The 21,976-nt window shown below is 41.2% G+C and overlaps 1 protein-coding gene across 1 annotated transcript in view; it reads right to left on the bottom strand.

The window, feature by feature from the left end:
- The window catches only part of LOC135104234 (uncharacterized), a 98,392-nt gene that overhangs the window by 10,060 nt on the left and 66,356 nt on the right, over positions 1-21,976 (bottom strand). Inside the window, exons 3-4 of the mRNA XM_064011391.1 lie at positions 18,602-18,835; positions 2,382-2,478 (exon numbers count right to left, since the gene is read on the bottom strand). Coding sequence (XP_063867461.1) covers positions 2,382-2,478; positions 18,602-18,835 — 331 coding nt within the window. The remainder of the gene's footprint in view (positions 1-2,381; positions 2,479-18,601; positions 18,836-21,976) is intronic.

Here is a 21,976-nt window from a genome sequence, read left to right as displayed (position 1 = left end):
TCTGGAGGGGCAAATATTTATTATGCACATGGAAAAAAAAAAGAAAAAAAAAACTTCATTTAGCAATACCAAGACAGTGCTGATTAAGCCTTTTATTTGGAAGGGTGACAACAAAAAAAGCAGTGACTTCAGGAATTTCTTCAGGAATGCGGAGGGAGTAGCAAGCGTGGCCGGTGGTGACATGCTGGCAGCCGCTGGGAATGGTGGATGGCATAAAAAGGTGGGCGAGAAGGTTCAATCAGCATATTATGATAGGATCTCCGCTTCCCTCACACCAATTTTCCGGCTGCTTCTTTCAATTTCCACCGAGAAGCGAATGTTGTCACCCTCATTCCTGGGATACTCTCTTAACTCCCCTTCCCTCTCGACGGTACACTGTCCTGAATTCCTTCACTGTGTCCCGTTGCCCCGCACTCCATAGACTCGAGGACTTGCAAACACAATAAAGTGACACGTTGGAAAAAGTAAAATAAGGCATTGTAAGAGACGCTGCTGCTGTGACTTGGTACGACTTGCCGCGAGCGACGGCCATAAATACATTTGAAACTGAGATGAAAAACTAACTTGAGTGAAAAATCAAATCGTAATGAAAATTCCTCCAAACGTGGATTCCATAAGTTTGGGAATTTTGGTGGCGGCTGAATTTCTTGAAAAATGTTTCATATGCTTTAGCCCAGACTGTTAATATTATGCCCTTTGTGCACTTCCAAGGTTAAAGTGGTGAGCGATGTTATATTCAAGGCTATATGTCGTTACTTAGAAGAAGTATTAGTAAGCAAACCATTTATATTTCTAGCAGTCTTAACCTTCACTATTACCAGGCCTCTAAGCTGTCAATAAGTAGTCTGACACGGTACAAAAATCATATTGGTCAGTAACATTACTATAACTTCTGCTACTATTACTACTACTACTATTACTACTACTACTACTACTACTACTACTACTACTACTACTACTACCACTACTACTACTACTACTACTACAACTTCTGCAACTAAAAGTTTAACCATCTGAAGGAGGGTTTTACAATTCGTGATGTGACGTAGAAAATTTCCAGATCCTTGTAACTAGTTCCCTCTCCCGTCCACAAACATCCAACCTGCAAACTCGTAAACACCTGTGCACGCACACCACTCACAATGCGTATTGCACACCTCTACTAACCTGATCACACTTTTAGTGTCTACACAGCCACATTCTGTATAGCACCTTTGTGCACAATACACGTGTAAAGCTGTCACATATGCATATCAAACACACCTGTATAACGTGTGGCATGTGCAAGAAACCATTAACTTTGAAGCGCTTTCCAAAGAGTGAAAAAAAAAAATAAATAAATAAAGAGAATTGACACACACACACACACACACACACACACACACAGAGAAAGACTAAGCTCCTTCATAATACTTTATATATTTGAAAGAAGAGATTTCGGTGTTTTCCTCTGAATTATAAATGATAGGAAACATCTTTGCCGTAATCCAGGAAGGACCGGCGCGGCTCAGGGCCTCCAAGTACACAGCCATAATCCTCTTACTGCCTCGCCTCCGCCTCTTGGCCTACTTTGCGCTGACCGTATTACCGATCAAGAACACACGTTATCCATTAGCAATACTTTGAAGAAAAGGGATTTTCTGTTTTCCGCACAGTACTCTGGGAACACTGCAGTCACAAGCAGGGTGAAGAGTATATCAGGTAGCCAACACACTCACTCTTGCTCCATCACTGCAAGATGTGAAGGATGAAAGGAGACACCCTTAACTCTCAGCATAGTAAGGAAAGCACTCTCTGAATTCATCACCTCAACAAGAGAGATACTTTGAACACTCGCCCGCTCAACAAGTAAAGGAGACACTCTTAACACATGGACCTCAGCAGGCGAAGGGAGAAGCTAGAGGCGGAATTAAGAGGTAGAGAGAGAAGCAAGCCGCGGTGGCCGAGAACCTCTCACCTAGACGCAGCTCAGAGGAACGTCTTGGTTCAGGCTCCAGGTCTCGCTCATAACTTATAGACGAGTTACTCCTCCCCTGTCCCTATGTGCGTTCGTACGTGTGTGCTCATATTATATGTTTATCGTATGTATGTCTCTTTCTCTCCCTTTCTCTGCATGAATTTTCCCTGCGTTATGAGGCTTTAAGTGCTTAATGGATATTTTGTTTCTTCATAAATGCAACAACTGACCTTTTCTTCTGCAGGAAGGAAATAATTATAACTGTTACAGTGACTAACAAAAATAATATTTAGTTTGTTATAAAAAAAGAAATGTTAATTGATAACACAAGATGACTACAGTGTTATCAGACTTATATGCACCCCAGGGTCGCATCTTGAATACTGGTGTTAAAAACTGGTCTAAAATTATTGCAAGTACTCACCCTTCCATGGTCTTTTGCCCGTCTGCTTTGGGCGGGCAGTGGAGGCTGGGGGAGTGCAGCCCCGGCTTGTACTCCAGAGTGGAGGTTTTTGGCATATCTGCAAAAATAGGAAAGGAAAAAGTTACATTATTCTTTAATTTCTGTGACGAGAAAAAAAAAAATAACGAATGAAGATACAGAATTCCACCGACCTCGCCATGAATACTGAATACTTTTTTCTGAATAAATTTGTAACTGACAATAAACAGAAACAGTGTTATAATGGATATTCGCGGCTCGCCAGAAACCGTTGACAGTGGTGGAGGGGTGTGGGAGGCCAGGCCTGGCACACAGGGATGGGAGAACAAAAGCCACATCTATGAGTACACTGAAAGGAGGCTTCCAACTGGCGCCTCATCACTAATTACAGTACTAAGGAACAAAGGCTACATAGTGTAAGTTCATAGCATATTCAATAATAACCACGTTTCATTTTCGAGGCCGTAATAGAAAAACTGTTAATGAGAGTTTTGAGGCCTAACACCCGCACCACGACCCTTATTCTTCAGCCTGTGGTGCGGGGAGTCAGCTTCGTGGACACACCAGACACATTAAAAAAATAGCAATGTGGTCTGCCCACAGTCTTTTCTCTCTACAGTCTTTCCATTTCTAACTATACACCTTCCTCTGTCCAAACTCTTCTTCATTCACCTTCTTCTGTCCAAACTCTTCTTCATTCACCTTCTTTCTCTAATTAAAGTAAAAGTAAAAAGTACTGTAGCGGGAAAGTTGTCACAAATGATGAAAACACTTACAAGAAGACTAAAGTGGCTCGCGACCTCCACGACCGCGCCCCAAACACCGCAAACTTAAACAATAGAAGACAGAATCCAATCAATTTTCCTCACGTAAGGTCAACTTTGGCCGGAGCTTAATCAGGTGGGCTGCAGGATCTCACCTGATTATTCTTTTAGGAACACCGTTTCTTTGTTAGCCAGCCCCCTCTCCCGATTCCGTCTCTGTCTGCCTAATCTGTCTGTCTGTCTGTCTGTCACTTAAATGCATTTTTGTCTGTGTGATATATGTATATATATATATATATATATATATATATATATATATATATATATATATATATATATATATATATATATATATATATATATATATATATATATATATATATATATATATATATATATATATATATATATATATATATATATATGTAGTGTGTGTGTGTGTGTGTGTGTGTGTGTGTGTAATGTACTATGAAACCACAAGCTTCTTAAGTGAGTAGGCTGTCATTAAGGAAAGTTGTTACGAGAAGGAAAAGTATCTCTAGGCTGAAAGAAATCATATCATTCATCAAAGTAAGTTTGACCTTATGAAGGTCCCGCGCTAAAATCCCCTCATTAAAGCACCACTTTTTCAACAAGATCACACACAAGAGGGACGAGGGGAGTGGAAAGGCCACCTGTAATATGCAAACACGACCTCATCTCTCAGAGTTCTCCTCCCGTGGGCGAGAGGACAGGTTGTGACAGCCCTATGCAGGTTCGGATGGGAGCCCTCTGCTGCACCGGAGGCTGATGTTGTGTTGTGGCGGTGGTCAATTAGCTTTGGTATTGATGCGGGGGAGAAGCAGCGCGACGAGGACCTCCTGACTGATTGTGGCTTTGATCCATTACCAGCAACGTCCCTTCCCCAACCACTGCCACCAGAATATTTAATGCCGCTCCCCAAGCTTGTTCTTTTCTTTCCTAATGCAAGAAATTGTTTTCGTTCATATTGGCTCCGTGTCTCTAAACACATCGTTCCCTTCTCTATTTGCATATTCTTACTCTTCTCTCCCTCTCTTCGGCCGCTGCTGAATGTGATCCTCAGAGTAATGTGTCCTGACAGATGCATTGCATTTATTTGTGTGTGTGTGTGTGTATGTGTGTGTGTGTGTGTGTGTGTGTGTGTGTGTGTGTGTGTGTGTGTGTGTGTGTGTGTGTGTGTGTGTGTGTGTGTGTGTGTGTGTGTGTGTGTGTCAAAGTCAGAATATTAGAACAGCTTGTCTTGGGTCACATGGTAAGCTTGGTGAAAGTCACACACCCACCTACCACCTTGCTTCGTTGCTTGCCTGTCTATACCTTCTGCTCACCTCACTGCTTCTTGTCTCCGGTGTGCGCGCCACACACACACACACACACACACACACACACACACACACACACACACACACACACACACACACACACACACACACACACACACTATAAAAAATAAGAAAAACGTTACAGTTTTTCATTAAATTTCCATTACGTGACGTGTGTGTATTAGGACAAAGCCTCCCTATCCTCACGGCGTCACGAACACAACAAATGAAGGTCAAACTCCCCTTGACCAACATGTATCCAAATATAAGATTGAACTTTGAAAGACTAAACTCAGTTGGATGTTTGCTCTTACATTATAATAGTGGTTGACAGGGAGTGGGTAATGATGTTTTATGTTAGTAGTAAACTTAACATCACTAGATTTAATGTTTATATTACAAAGTCGATCATTAGTGATGAGTATCTTAATTATATTCGCTTAGTTTCTCTTTCCAGTGTTACTTCTCTCTCTCTCTCTCTCTCTCTCTCTCTCTCTCTCTCTCTCTCTCTCTCTCTCTCTCTCTCTCTCTCTCTCTCTCTCTCTCTCTCAAGCCACCCCGCGGGACGCCCCTGCTGTCCGCTGCAGCCGTCGGCCCCCGCCAAAACCTCAACCACCGATTGTTTTCCTTCCATCGCGTCCTGAATGCCGCGGCCTCACTCCCACACTGCCTCCACAAATACTTCACATAATTTCCATACCCAGCCTCGGATTCTCGAATTCCTATTCCTTCTTGCAATGCGGAAATCCTTTTGATTTTTTTTTTTTCCGCAAACAAGAATTATTCAAGCTATGCCAGGAAGAAAAAAATATTCGCATTTTTCTCTCTAACTGCAATGTTTTCTCGGACCAGCATACAACTGCTTTACATCTTGAATAACAACGACATTCTCTGGATGAAGTAAAGGATTTGAAATTTCTTTACGACAAAATTCTCATCTTCCTTCACTTCATGATAGCAGTCGGGATGCAATGTGTGTGTGTGTGTGTGTGTGTGTGTGTGTGTGTGTGTGTGTGTGTGTGTGTGTGTGTGTGTGTGTGTGTGTGTGTGTGTGTGTGTGTGTGTGTGTGTGTGTGTTGACAGTGGACCCACACAAGCAACAAAACATACCACCAATCGCGGCCGTGAATAATACAAACAGTTTGCGCCACACCTCAAAGAGTCTGCAGCGAGCGTGCGTTCGGTATCTGAAGGCCCGGCAGCGTCTAGGCGGCAAGGCAAAGGAACGGTTGTATATTCCAGTATTGCGAGTCTCTGATTGTTGTGTCTGTTCTTGATCTTGATTGTGAGGGCGATTGCGATAATGAATCCAGTCGAGAGGCGGTGGTGTTGATATGTGAGTGCAAGAAAAGACAAATAAAAAGCAAAGAAGACGGAGGGGTGAAGAGCACGGTGTGTGGGCTGTATCGTATTACTGATGTCATCGACCTCCTCTTCTCCAGCACTAAATAGTATTTTCAGGGAATAACACTGATACATCTCTGTCTTTCCTGCTAATGATTGAAGCACAGGATTGCCAATATCCATCTTCACGCTACTTCATATATATATATATATATATATATATATATATATATATATATATATATATATATATATATATATATATATATATATATATATATATATATATATATATATATATATATATATATATATACCTTTCAAAGATTTACTGGCATCCTCGAGCCAACCTTTTGTGGATCTAACAATGTTAATTGCCAACGCAAAGGATTACCGGGGAACGTTTCACTAATTATGTACGGAAAGCATGCAATGTTCTGAGAGGTGAGGCTTTATATTGGATACGGCAAAAAGGTTGTGTGATTTCTGAAGCTGCTGCAGGCGAAGGCTTTGTGAGCTTCCTCTGAGGTGCAGAGTGATGACTGTCGTTTGCTGCATCTAACCTCCTCTTTTAACACTGATTAAATATACGTAATTAATAGCGCCGGAAAATCATAGACTTACGGCGCAACTACTGTTGGACTCAGACCATGAAGGAATATCGAATGGAGGAGTTATAAAGACACAAAGAGCATGAGAAAAGAGGCTAATCAGTTTTCGCTATGATAAGAGTCTTTATTGACACTGATAATTAGGTGCAGTCGTTTCTTTTCATGTTTTTAACCAGGGTTCGCCAAAGGGAACCTGCTCACATTTTGTACTCGCCAAAGTTGATCTGCTTTCATCATACCCGTAATCATACGGTTTTATGTGTTGTGATTAATAGTTCCTGTACGTTATTAGTGGAGGCATGGTGATCAATGTGTTACTCATGGGTGTAGCGTGACAGGCGAATCTCTCAGTACAGGACAGGTGGGTATTGTACTCCCTGTGAATCCCTCTACAAAAATATATACCATCCATTATTAAGAGATTACATTTTTGGGGACTGGGTGATGGGAGGCAACAATTTTTTTTTTTTTTTCCTAATCGCAAATCGGTGTTTATGCTGTTGATTGTGAACATGATACATATTGGAATTACAGTGCACGGCCACAAATGCATGAGTTTTATGAATAAAAGGCACATATGTTAATCTAATTGAGTTGGCTTCATCATGGAAGTTTGTCATTGGGATACCAAACAAATCCGTTTGATGCATTTTGCTTTGAAGGAATTAAGCCATGGTTTGCTATTTAGTAGATCAAAAAAATATCCCTATAATGAACGTACATAAGTAAATTAAAGCAATAAAAAAGGGGAAAAGATTACACAGCGCACTGTGAGGTGAACGAGGCCCAGCAGCTACACGTCCACACTGACCCTCAACATTCCTGGCCGTGTTATCTGATTAAATGTTTCTAACAATCACATTTCCCAGCCACACTTCGTCCCCACATGATACCCGACCATCTCTCCTGCATATGTACACTATAACGATATCAGTATATAACATAAGTTTTAAGCGAACGCATCCACAAGATACTCTAGAGAAGGGTCCAAAGAACCTACAAATAAAATAAAAACAAGTAACCGAGACAGCTGTGGAAGAGGACTGCCACTGCCCGCCACTCTCACACCCACTTAGCACGCGGACACACTTGTAATTCTCGCCCTTGCTCTTTAAAAGTCCACTCCACATTTGTTCACAGAAAAGTGAAAAATACCATGATGGCAGAGAGTGCGTCCTATTTCAGCTTATTATTTGAGAGCTTTGGACAAATCTCCTGGGGGCACATCCTCCAGCAGATGGTCAGTGTTAACCAGGTCAAGGTTTCTGTATAGACGGCAGCGACACGTGCATGGCTGCCGCGCCGCACATCAGGGCCAGGCAGGGACTAAAGAGGCCATCACGGCGGGATACATTTGTACGCTAGTGTCGTGATTCTCTGCAATTTATCTCGTGACAAAGTGCCACGGACCACACGATGCACTGGACCTCCCCCGGCGCCAGCACGCTCACGCCCTCGCCTGACAGTGAAAAACGGTGCCAGGAACCTGCTTGAATAAGAAAGATGGTGGCACCTTCTCTCGGGTAAAAGGACACGGCATTGTTCAAAAGCTTTCTGAAGTGTACATATCGTCGCGGCGCCGGACTGCAGGGACGAGACTGCCTTGGTCTTGTAGGCTTGTCCTTCATGCTCACCAAGACATTGCGCGACGAGGAGCGAGGGCCGAGAAGGACACTCAGCCGTAGGATTGGTATTAAAAAAAAACCCACCTAAACCGCTCCCTCCCCCCCGCAAAAAAAAAGGCACCCCAAAAAACCAGCCTAAGTGTTTTTTTTTTCTATTTTACATATCAAAATTTTGTTCTATATCATATTGATAAAATAAGGTCTATATATGTACGTACACATAAAAAAAAAAAAAATGTAAAAGTAATCGTCTGATCCGTTCACTTCCTGTACAGTACAAGTTAACACAGGCTTTGTCCAATCGGACCAACCTGTATCATCATGACCTAAACAAGTGTCTGTTCTTCATTAATAGAAAGTGTCAATCTTTCAAGATCTAACTCCTCTCGTGACTTCTGGCACCAAGCCAAAAAAAACATCTCCAATAACTTTTTTTTTTTTTTTTTATCTTTCCATCCTTTATTTCAACTTGATGGCACCACTGCCATCTCATCTATTTCTAAAACTGAACTCTTCGCTCAAACCTTTACTAAAAACTCTACCGTGGATGATTCAGAGCTTGTTCCCTACTCCTCCACCTTCTGACTGCTGCATGCTACCCATTAAGATCCTTCGCAATGATGTTTTCCATGCACTCGCTGGCCTAATCCCTCGGGAGGCTTATGGACCTCATGGGGTCCCTCCCATTGTTCTAAGAAGCTGTGCCTCTGTACTTGCACATTGCGTAGTCAAACTCTTCCAACTCTATCAATATCTACCTTTCCTTCTTGCTGGAAGTTTGCCTACATTCAGCCTATTCTTAAAAAGGGTGACCATTCTAATCCCTCATACTATTGTCCTATTGTTTTAAATATCTGCATCTCTAAAGTTTTTAATCTATCCTCAACAGGAAGATTCTTGAACATCTATCACTTCACAACTTTCTGTCTGATCGTCAGTATGGGTTCCATCAAGGCCGATCTACTAGTGACCTTCTGGCTTTCCTTTCTGAGCCTTGGTTATCCTCTTTTAGAGATTTTGGCGAAGCTTTTGCTGTTGACTTAGGCATAACAAAAACTTTTAATAGAGCCTGGCACAAAGTTTCGATTTCTAAACTACCCTCCTACGGCTTCTATCCTTCTCTCTGTAACTTCATCTCAAGTTTCCCTTCTGACCGTTCTATTGCTGCTGTGGTAAATGGTCACTGTTCTTCTAAATTTATTAACAGTGGTGCTCCTCAGGGTTCTGTCCTGTCACCCATTCTTTTCATATTATTCATCAATGATCTACACCAAACTTCTTGTCCTGTCCACTTCTACGTTGATGATACAATCCTGCATTTTTCCACGTCTTTTCGTCGACGTCCGATCCTTCAGGGAGCAAATAAGTAGTTCTCGCAGGGAAGCCACAGAACGCCTGACTTCTGATCTCTATATAATTTCTGATTGAGGCAGAACAAACCTAGTATTGTTTAATACCTCAAAAACTCAATTCCTCCATCTATCAACTCGACACAGCTTCCAGATAACTATCCTCTCTTCACTAATTTCTTTAGGAAATCACTGGAGTCGGGTGAGGTACCAGTAATGTGGAGGCAGGCTAATGTAGTACCCATCTTTAAGAAAGGGGATAAAACTTTAGCGTCTAATTATAGACCTGTCAGCTTAACTTCAGTTGTAGGTAAAATGTTAGAGTCAATAATAGCCAGGAACATTAGGGAACATTTAGACAAACATAACTTGATAAATCAGTCACAGCATGGCTTCACGAAGGGGAAGTCTTGCCTGACAAACTTGTTAAGTTTTTACAGTAAGGTGTACGAGGCAGTAGATAATGGTGATAGTTATGATATCTTATATCTGGACTTTAGTAAAGCATTCGACAAGGTGCCCCATCAAAGGCTCCTGAGAAAGGTTAGGGCGCACGGGATAGATGGGATGGTGTTAGGTTGGATAGGGTCATGGCTTGGTAACAGGCGACAGAGAGTGCTAATAAACGGCTCGAAATCCGAGTGGGGTCATGTCATTAGTGGGGTGCCACAGGGATCAGTATTAGGGCCATTATTATTTCTTTTATATATCAATGACTTTGATAGTGGAATTAGTAGCGATGTTAGTAAATTTGCGGATGACACAAAGATAGGTAGATTAATTAGGTCAGAAGCGGATGCCATCGCCTTGCAGACAGACTTAGATAGAATGAATGAATGGACGGATAGATGGCAAATGCAATTTAATATCAATAAATGCAAAGTGCTTAGCGTAGGTAGAGGAAACCCACACAATAGGTACACATTAAACACCCAAACTCTGGTAGGTACAGGGTACGAGAAAGATTTAGGAGTTACGAGTATAGTTAGCTCTGAACTCCGTCTAGGGAAACAATGCATAGAAGCCAGAAACAAGGCAAATAGGGTGCTAGGATTCATTTTTAGGAGTGTTAAAAGTAGAAGGCCGGAAGTAATATTAAAGTTATACTTGGCGCTGGTCAGACCTCATCTAGACTACGCTGTGCAGTTCTGGTCCCCACATTACAGGAAAGATATAGGTCTATTAGAATCAGTACAGAGGAGAATGACTAAAAGGATACAGGGGATGAGGAGTATTCCTTACGAAGCGAGGTTGAAGCGGTTAAATTTACATTCTCTAGAGAGACGTAGGTTAAGAGGGGACCTGATAGAAGTCTTTAAGTGGTATAAGGGTTATAACAAGGGAGATGTAAGCAAAATTCTTAGGATCAGCAACCAGGGTAGAACAAGAAATAACGGGTTCAAGCTTGAAAAATTTAGGTTTAGGAAGGAGATAGGAAAAAATTGGTTCTCAAATAGAGTGGTAGATGAGTGGAACGGACTCAGTAATCATGTAGTTAGTGCTGGGACACTAGAGAGCTTTAAGAGAAGATTAGACAAGTTTATGGATGGGGATAACAGATGGAAATAGGTAGGAGTGTTTCATACAGGGACTGCCACGTGTAAGCCTGGTCGCTTCTTGCAGCTTCCCTTATTTCTTATGTTCTTATGTTCTTATGTAATGACACTGAACTGTCCCCCTCTTCTACACTGAACATCCTCGGTCTGTCCTTTACTTATAATCTAAACTGGAAACTTCACATCTCATCTCTAGCTAAAACAGCTTCAATGAAGTTATGCGTTCTGAGTCGTCTCCACCAGTTTTTCTCACCCACCCAGCTGCTAACTCTGTAAAAGGGCCTTATCTGTCCATGTATGGAGTATGCTTCACATGTCCGGGGGGGGGGGGGTTTCACTCATACCGCTCTTTTAGACAGGGTGGAATCAAAATCTTTTCGTCTCATCAACTCCTCTCCACTAACTGACTGTCTTCAACCTTTTCCTCATCGCCGCAATATTGCATCTCTAGCTGTCTTCTACCGCTATTTTCATGGGAAATGCTCTTCTGAACGTACTAACTGCATGCCTACCTACTCCCGCGGCCTCGCTGCACTAGACTTTCTCATTTCTTTCATCCCTATTTTATCCACCTCTCTAATGCAAGAGTTAACCAGTATTCTCAATTATTCATCCCTTTCTCTGGTAAACTCTGGAACTCTCTTCCTGCTTTTGTATTTCCTCCTTCCTGTGACTTGAACTCTCTCAAGAGGAAGGTTTCATCACACTTATCCTTCAATTTTTTGACAACCACTTTTGAGTCTGTTCGGGACCGGCACCTCAGTGGGCATTTTTTTTTTTTTATTATATTTTTGTTGCTCTTGGCCGGTGCCCCTCCTACATGGAAAAAAAAAAAAAAAACACTTCAAATCTTTTGTTTCACTCTAGATTACTTTTTAATAGCTTATTTAAACTGATTTACATATAAATATGGGGAATAAACAAAAAAATAAAAATAAAAAAACAATAAAACCCCAAAAGCTAAAAAAATAAAATAATAACTGCTCAGCCTCGGTGTGTACTTCTGTGTGCATTATGTTTTTTGGATAAAAACTTAGACCTTACTTTAGCCTCAGGGACGAACCACCGAGAAATTCACTGTATAGGACTTCCATTTAGTATAAAAACTATAAAATTGATAGGCTACTTTTCGTTACTTTTTATGTACAAGAAAATATGCAAGTCAGATAAATGCATCATGTCGATATCGATGACTTTCTTGACTTTTGCGTGCCATCTGTCCTTTAGAGTTCAGGATGTTTGATAATCAATTGATAAGATCGATTTAGGGTTCCCACGAGTTAATAGGTCACGAAAATACATTTGTCGGCTACAACTCAAGCAACAACTAAAACTCAAGTGACAAAGAAAATAAAGTACACATGAGGGCCTGGCCTGGAGGAATCCAGATCGTATGACAAAACTCAAAAAGAACCTCATGGCGATTAAAAAAAAAGCAATGAAGATAACAATAATGATAACACAACAACAACAACAACAACAATTGTAATAATAATAATAATAACAATGGGAATAAAAACTAGAAAAAAAAAGAAAGGAAGCAGCTCACAGTACGCTTTGCTGTGAATCTCATTAACTTTGATCCGGAACAGAAAGCTGAGCGTGTCTCCCGTTATAGCAGTTCACCTTCCCAGGATTTGTTAGCTGTTCCTTTATATACCAGTCCACGAGAAAGAAAATCATGGGGAATAGCTGACTTCCAAAACATGGTGCTGAGAGAGAGAGAGAGAGAGAGAGAGAGAGAGAGAGAGAGAGAGAGAGAGAGAGAGAGAGAGAGAGAGAGAGAGAGAGAGAGAGAGAGAGAGAGAGAGAGAGAGAGAGAGAGAGAGAGAGAGAGAGAGAGGCGTTAGAAAAAGGGAGAGAAACTGCACTGCCACTCTTGATCCGGACTGCTTGATGAAATACTAAAAAATGTAAATCAGGAATGAAGGGAAGATGAAAGTAAAGAATAAGGCTTTAAATACCACACATAAAAAGTACTCACAGTGACTTAAAAAAAAAAAAAAGCAGCAATCATATACTAACACACACACACACAACACTTGTAAAATACCATCACATCACCTAAAACAAATAAAAAAAATAAAGACTGAATAAATTCACAACTATCTCCATTTTTTCTTCCCAATCTGTCAATCTGTAGTACTCGTCCCTGGCGCGCCACTCCCTTCAGGATAAGAGGGACACGATTCATGGCATTCCCAGCAAATTCAGGTGAGTTCTTTGATGACTTACACAGCCATTAAGACCACCGTGTGCCATTAATCAGTGCCATGTTTAGGCGGCACCCACTGAGCCTTCATGAAACCTAACCCTAGCGGCCTGTAACCCTCCCTCACCCAGCCTTGTTTTTCACTTTCCTCCTTACCCTGTCAAACCTCCCCACATTTTCCCTTCTCTCATGTATCCGTTTTCTTCCTACTCTATCCAGTTAAGAAATCCTCTCCACGTCGCCTTACCTTCATGAAACCGAACCCAAGCACCCTGCAACCCTTCCTCACCCAGCACTTGCCTCTTTTTTCATGCCGAATTTCCTCCCATTTTCTCTTCTCTCATGCACAGGTACCTTTACTTCTCTGCCCAGCTAAGCACTTCTCTTCAGGTCTTGCCTTCATGAAACCGAACACTAGCTCCCTTTAACCTTTCCTCAACCAACCTGCTCTCCATTTCTCTCCTTCCCCCTGCCAAACCTCTTGCTCCACCATCTTTTTTTTTTTTTCCTCATCTAGCCCTAATAAGCCGGTTTTCTCACTAGTCACTCTTGTCTATGTCCCCTTACCAGTCAATTAATTCCCCTCCATCCCGTGCCAAACTATACTCGTCCCCTGCCCATCCTTTCTGCTCCCTGTTACCTCTGTTACTTCACTATTACTTTTCTATAACCTATTACTTCCGTGTTATTTCTATACATCAGTCCTTGCCTAGCTAATAACTCTATCTACCTATACCTCTTTTCCTATGCCAAGCTCTGATATACATTACGTTGCTTTTCCCCTCAATCCATGTAATTAATTAATGGTCCACACGCTCCTAACACCTGCTCTGCCACCACCACCACCACCACCACCACCACCGCCGCCGCCACCGCCACCACCACTACCTCCGCTGCCGACAAATTAGGTAAGCAAGGCGACGCGACACATAATTACTCTCACTGACATCTGAACACATATTCTGACACACACACACACACACACACACACGTGCACGCACGCACACACACACACACACACACACACACACACACACACACACACACACACACACACACACACTCGTTACCGGCGTCGTGTCAACAGCTAATCTCTAAACTTTTTCCACAAACATTTTCTTCGTCTTATCCCTCGTCGTCGCCTCCGTCCGCGCCTCGCCTCGCCTCACCCTCGTCGCCTGAATTATGTCGAGGGGCGCCTGACTAACGAGGATGATGGATTTTTCCCCTTTATTTTTTTGCTTCTGTGTTTGCTCGTGTGAGGAACTTTTTTTTCCCCCCCTTTTCCTGCGTTTGGTTATCAATATGTCCTCTGGTGTTTGCTTGTCTAGGGAATATCTTTTTTGCATCGTTTCACGATGCACCTTTTCTCAGTTCATTATTTTCTTCCTTTTGTTTTAAGATTGAGTTTATTTCTTCATTTGGTATCTTTCATTGTTTTGCGCTTGCTACTTTTCGTGTGCGTCTTTTTTTTTTCTAGTGGAATCTAATAACAAGTACAGTATTGTCTGCTTTTTTTGTATTTTCTTTTCTTTCCGTTCCCGAGTTTGTGGGTTTACATAATTGTTTTGCTTGAGTTGCTCGTGGCCAGCTATTTTTTCTTCTTTTTTTAGCGTTTTGTCTCATGAATTGTTTCTGCCTTCCTGGTGCCAGTCTATAGTTGCCTTTCTCTCAGTTTGCTTTTCTGCAGCTTCTTTTTCACCACCGGATGAATCGTTTTCCATTTTCTGTATCGTGTACACAGCGTTTTTGTATTGCGTTTTAACATGGACGAACGGACAGATAGGCAGACAGACAGGAGCGCGCACGCACGCACGCACACGCGAGCACGCACGCACACACACACACACACACACACACACACACACACACACACACACACACACACACACACACATCTGCTCATTCTTGCTTCACTAATACCTTCATTTGTATAATTAAATTCACATAAACAACTTTCTTTTCTTTGTGTTCCTGCTTTCCCTTCCTAACTCGCCTTCACATGTTCCCGTGTTTAAATACTTATAAAAACTTAGGTCTCTTTAAGAATCCATATGCATTTTCTAGTCAAAGATCAAGTTATAACGCAAAAGAATAGTTAAGCCAGATAAAATCACAGTTAAAATTCACAAATGGTTCACAAGTATTGTTAATGAGGGAAGCAAACTTAGCAAGAACATAAGTGCAGACATTTGAATGATTGGATAGTTTAAAGAAGATGACAGATGGTAAGTTTTGAGTGTTTTTTTTTCTTTTCTTGAAGGTTAAGAGGCATTTTTCAATCTCCTTATTGTCTTGAATCTTTATTCGTCCGTTTCATCGACTGTCTGAAATCAGTTATCTGGATTGTTGTATATAGTTGTATATTTACCCTATTTGCTTTATATATATATATATATATATATATATATATATATATATATATATATATATATATATATATATATATATATATATATATATATATATATATATATATATATATATATATATATATATATATATATATATCTGGCCGTTTGATGATTCTGATTCGTTCATATATTAAAATTTCCATGTCGGCTAATTACAATGTTTTTGCGTCTGTCTTTTTGCCTACAAGATCTCTCTCTCTCTCTCTCTCTCTCTCTCTCTCTCTCTCTCTCTCTCTCTCTCTCTCTCTCTCTCTCTCTCTCTCTCCCACGACGACAGCTCCAGAAGAAAAATTTCGGAGATAATAAAGGCGGAGCAGCGTGGCGAGAAAATAGGCGACTCTCTATAAAGATGAGGAAGAGTTAGCGTGCAGAAGTTCTAAGCGATGAACTAAGTTGTGTCCCGCAGATGTGCCTGATCGAGTCTCTCTCTCTCTCTCTCTCTCTCTCTCTCTCTCTCTCTCTCTCTCTCTCTCTCTCTCTCTTTCAGAACGATTCATGACGTGTCGGTTGCCTCTGATATGTCGCTTTTCCGCGTGTTTATGATGTGTTTTATCTTTTTCCAATCAATTCATACCTTTGGAATCTACTGACTGGGTCGCCACACTTTAATTGCACTGCCAAGCGCTTTTTAGTTTTGAATCACCAGTGAAAACATAATTTTACGATAAATCTAAAGAGAAAAGTGACTGGGAATAGGTATCTATCCCTAGGAAAAAATTAGAGATAAGGAGACAAGCACATGATAACAATGGAAACCAGTGTCTAGAGGATATAGAATCTCTGGAACTTAATCGACCACGAGCACGACTTACATTAATTGAGGTATTATTTAGTCTTCCATCAGTGACGCAAGATAAGAAATAAGAATCGACACATTACTAAACACCAGTGTAAGTAAGGTCTTCCCAAAACAATGTTCACAATAAAAGAAAGGGAAAACAAGGCAGCAAATAGGAAAACAGAATGCATTCACCACTTGCATTCGCCTCCAAAAAGAAGAGTAGGGAAGACCGGGGCAAATTGGCAATAATTCCACCATTTACCACTTGATATCGCTGCTACTCATACCAACGAATCACCTCGTGGGGCCTTGCTCACCAACAAGCAGCCACGTTAGAAGGTCGCATTATTTGATTGGGGTGAGGAAAAGTTTAATTTTGATGCTGGTAAATAAATTCTCACTCATATTGTTTGTTGTAACATGAATCTACTTATAGATGAATGATATTCATTTTAGCCATAATTTGTCTTAGGGTTCAAGGTTAGTTTACCCTTGAAGCAGATCATAACAGGTTTCTTATTTTATATGAAAGTCGTTTGTTTAGATTAGTAGAATGGCTGGGGAAGGTTGGCAAAAAAAAAAAAAAAGATAAATAAATAAATAAAAAAATAAATAAATAAAAATAAATAAAATATATAAATAAATAATAATAATAATAATAATAATAATAATAATAATAATAATAATAATAATAATAAACAAATAAATAATAATAAATAAATAAATAAAATAGGGCAAATCTGCACAATACCAACTATATATGAATAACATTGGCCTATTATTATCTATCTATTTTCATATTATATTTGATTTATATTATTTTTGTGATATATGTATGTCACATATATTAATTAGCTTCCTGAAAAAAAACTTACATCTTGTATTTTCTGTGATGGTTCCAACATAAAAAATGAACAAACTTTCCTCAGTAAGAAAAAAAAAATAAAAATTCCGTTGTTTGAACTGAATCTTCATGAAATTTAGCTTTACAGATATTCTGTACCTAAACTTAACCAACTACGTATATCTAATTTACTACTGATATGTGATGTGCCAATTACCCCATAGTGTGTGCCAACTTACCCGTCATATGGGGCATGTTGGCACACCAAGTTATTTTTTTCTAAGTAAGGCAAAGCTTTAGTTTGGAAAGAAAACCATCTTTTTATTTCATGAAAAGTAGGATGAATGTATTTTTCAATGAAAGCATAAACACACAAAAATTCTTCGTAGTTTTCTTCCATCACTGAGAATGCAAAAAGTGTGCCAACTAGCCCCGGTCTCCCCCTAAAACACAACTGGCACCACTAACTAAAGCATCTCCAAGGGAATGTTAAGGCGTAGCGGGACCAGGGACTCCTCTTTACGCCACCGCCGTGTAGAATCTCTCTTATCTCCAAGCTCAGACTTCGTTACTTTTCATCCACCAGTGAAGTGTCAAGAATGTTAAGACCCTCTAGCGATTCCAGATTACTAAGTTGAGGGGGCCGAGGAGGGGCGAGGTAGGTTTGGGGAGACAAGGAGGAGTAAGACGTAGGTGGCAGGAAGGGGTCGGGTGAAGGACGTACAGGATGAAAAAAGATACAGAAGAGGATTAAAGGAGTAGAAGAGGATGATGGGAAGAAATTCTATGAAAGTCGACGAGCGGAAGAATAAAATAGAGGGGCATGGAGGGACAATACATGTAACCGAGTTTCGCATGTATCTACATAACTGAATGCGGAATGACATACCACGCATATTAAATGATGATCTGTTAATCTGTATACTCCACTGGGACAGCCATTGCCCTCCCACTGCGAGGCTGCACTGCTCGAAATTTCGCTCCTGAATAATACACGTGAAGGGGAGAGACCCGTCTTTTATTTACTACTACCTAAATTTTCTACGATCAGAGTTATGTTTTAGCCGATCACTATCTTCCCTCCCTTGATAAATAAAAATATTGAAGATATGTCTAGAATTCACGTTATGGAACTCGGCAATATTGGCGAACATTCTCCCCGACCTTTCTGTGTCTGGCGGAATGCTACAAACACCTGAGACAACACGAGAGAGAGAGAGAGAGAGAGAGAGAGAGAGAGAGAGAGAGAGAGAGAGAGAGAGAGAGAGAGAGAGAGAGAGAGAGAGAGAGAGAGAGAGATTTATAAAATGTTATGGGAAAATCAAAAGGGTGGCAAACATTACCGAGAAGAAGCTTACTCACCGGAGGGGATGTACACGTTGCCAGACGGTGTCCTCACCAGGCACGAGGCTTCAAACTCGTCTGAATGTCCCTGGGAACCCTGGTACTGCACCGGGGCGCCCTGGTGGTACTGGGTGGGGACAGCTTGGTACTGGGCGGAGGTGCTGTGTTGGGGACCAGTATGCACGCGGCCATTCAGACGGGACATGTCTCCACGTCCGCCGCCTGTTCCGTCCCCTGCGCTCAGCAGGCCGCCTGTAACAGAAAACACCATGTTATACCAAATTCTTGGGCGAACCCATGTAACATTTCAATAACTCCGTCAAGGCAGTCACTTAAAAGTTAAAGGAAAACTCTACGTACAGCTACAGCGAGACTTGACAACCCTCATTCTCTAGCTTGAACAACAACATACAGAAATGTCAGGATGAAAATGCTCATGTACACATCATAAAGGTCATGCCGTTGACCCTGAGGTCAGTGCTGCTTTGGGCTTCCACGACTTGTGACACGCAGCAGTGTGTGTGTGTGTGTGTGTGTGTGTGTGTGTGTGTGTGTGTGTGTGTGTGTGTGTGTGTGTGTGTGTGTGTGTGTGTGTGTGTGTGTGTGTGTGTGTGTGTGTGTGTGTGTGTGTGTGGTGAGAAGAACACAACACTGAACCAGGTTTGTGCGAAGATTATTCCTTCTGTTTACGGTAAAATTTATGAAGGAAAAACATAATCTGCCTCGGGGACAAGCCTTGTGTCCTGCGGTGGACATTCCTGGAGGCCTCGAGTTTTTTTCGATATTTACAGCTTTGGAATAGAATCCTACCCGGCAGCGAGCGGCTCCCTCGCCGAGCACAGGATTATTCCATCCGGGACGCAGGGCACGGCAAGTAAAATACATGCAACGCACTCTTCACAACTAATATGTATTTCCAGGTTGTGATATATATATATATATATATATATATATATATATATATATATATATATATATATATATATATATATATATATATATATATATATATATATATATATATATATATATATATAAGTGCTCTTTAGACAGAGGGAAACAAGCGTGACAAAGCGTTTAGAAATTGATATCTTAAGCATCCTGGACCTATGTCTCCATCACATCGACTCCATACACGTCCAACACAGACACACACACACACACACACATATCCACACACACAAGGTTAAACTCAAGATCTCTCTCTCTCTCTCTCTCTCTCTCTCTCTCTCTGCGCGAGCGCACACACACACACACACACACACACACACACACACACACACACACACACACACACACACACACACACACACACACACACACACACACACACACACACACACACACACACACACACACACACACACACACACACACACACACACACACACACAGTCAGCAACAAAAAGCTCTCCCCGGTGAACAAGTCCGGCGGTAAACCTGGTTAGGCTCAATCAGGCCGCACCAATCCTACACATATTTTCGCCAATAAAGACCGGAGAGGCTGTGCGAGAGAGAGAGAGAGAGAGAGAGAGAGAGAGAGAGAGAGAGAGAGAGAGAGAGAGAGAGAGAGAGAGAGAGAGAGAGAGAGAGAGAGAGAGAGAGAGAGAGAGAGAGAGAGAGAGAGAGAGAGAGAGAGAGAGAGAGAGAGAGAGACGTCCACACAAAGCCAGACAGACAGAAAGAGACAAAGAGAGACGAAATGGAAGGAAAAGAAACTGGAATGAGTTCAAAGGAAAAGGAATCGACTGATAAGAAAAGGGAGAAATGCACGTAAGATGAGAAAACAACAGATACGCAGAAAAGAAAAGGTACTGAGAGAATTTTAGAAAGGAGAAAGCCATCGCACTACAGTGGAAAATTGTACACCAAGAGGAGGAGGAGGAGGAAGAGGAAGAGGAGGAGGAGGAGGAGGAGGAGGAGGAGGAGGAGGAGGAGGAGGAGGAGGAGGAGGAGGAGGAGGAGGAGGAGGAGGAGGAGGAGGAGGAAGAGGAGGAGGAGGAGGACAAAAGCCATTTCGTGGACACAATAATAAGAGGAAAAGCCCAATGTACAATACAATGTGGGAAAAATACAAAAAAAAAGATAAAACAATAGCAACAGTCACATATTTTGAAGGGAAAAATAGCAGACAATAAGGGTTTGAACATGAACAAGTAACAACTATTACTATTACTCTTTTTACTACTATTACTAAGGCTACTACTACTACTACTACTACTACTACTACTACTACTACCACAATTACTACAACTACTACTATCACTACCACTATTACTACTACAACTACTACAACTACTACTACTACTACTACTACTACTACTACTACCACAATTACTACAACTACTACTATCACTACCACTATTACTACTACTACTACTACCACTACTTTATACAGGGAATTACCGATAGGTCATAATTACCGAAGACGCACATTTGAAAAAAAAAAAAAAATCTTATCCCATCCTCAACACACACGCACACAAACAAACAAACAAACAAATCCCACCCTCGGAAAAGATCATCCTCATCCGACCAGATTATCAAAAAGGCATCCACCACTCCCCCTCCACACAACAGCACTCCCCCTGCTCACCTCCCCAGCACCCATCCTCCAAAAAATAAAGGGATTGGGAAGGCTGGAATTCCTATTCAATTTACACAAGAAAGACGCTTCCATCTTCTTTCCTCTTTCCCCTTAGAGCACGAAAAAAAAAAGAAAATAATAATAATAAAATAAATAAGGCTGGGAACGAAAAACGCCCGCCCTTACGTTTCTGGAAGCCTTGGCGAGCCGTGCTGGGACAGATAAGGCTAAGGACGATTGTCAAACATTGATAATCTGCGACAACTTGGCGATACAGACGGATGGAAATATGTACCCTAACGTACCTTCACTTTGCCTTTGTTTCTCTTTTTGTTCGTGTGTGTGTGTGTGTGTGTGTGTGTGTGTGTGTGTGTGTGTGTGTGTGTGTGTGTGTGTGTGTGTGTGTGTGTGTGTGTGTGTGTGTGTGTGTGTGTGTGCGCCTGTCGTGAAATTTTTGTCTGTGTATGTAATTGTGTTGTGTGGTTGGGATTTTGTGGTAAATAATCAAGGTATCTATCTATCTATCTGTCTGTCTTTCTATCTATCTATCTATCTATTTATCTATCTATCTTTTTATTTACCTACTTATCTATCTAATTGTCTATATTTTTATCTACCTGTTTGTCTATTTATCTATTTGTCTATCTATTCATCAATCTTTATCTATCTATCTATACATATATCTATCTATCTAGGTATCTATGTATCTATCATTCATAAATTCTCTCTCTCTCTCTCTCTCTCTCTCTCTCTCTCTCTCTCTCTCTCTCTCTCTCTCTCTCTCTCTCTCTCTCTCTCTCTCTCTC

This window comes from Scylla paramamosain, chromosome 10 (genome assembly GCF_035594125.1).
Source record: "Scylla paramamosain isolate STU-SP2022 chromosome 10, ASM3559412v1, whole genome shotgun sequence".
NCBI classification, from domain to species: domain Eukaryota; kingdom Metazoa; phylum Arthropoda; class Malacostraca; order Decapoda; family Portunidae; genus Scylla; species Scylla paramamosain.
This window is presented reverse-complemented; position numbering and strand designations above follow the sequence as displayed.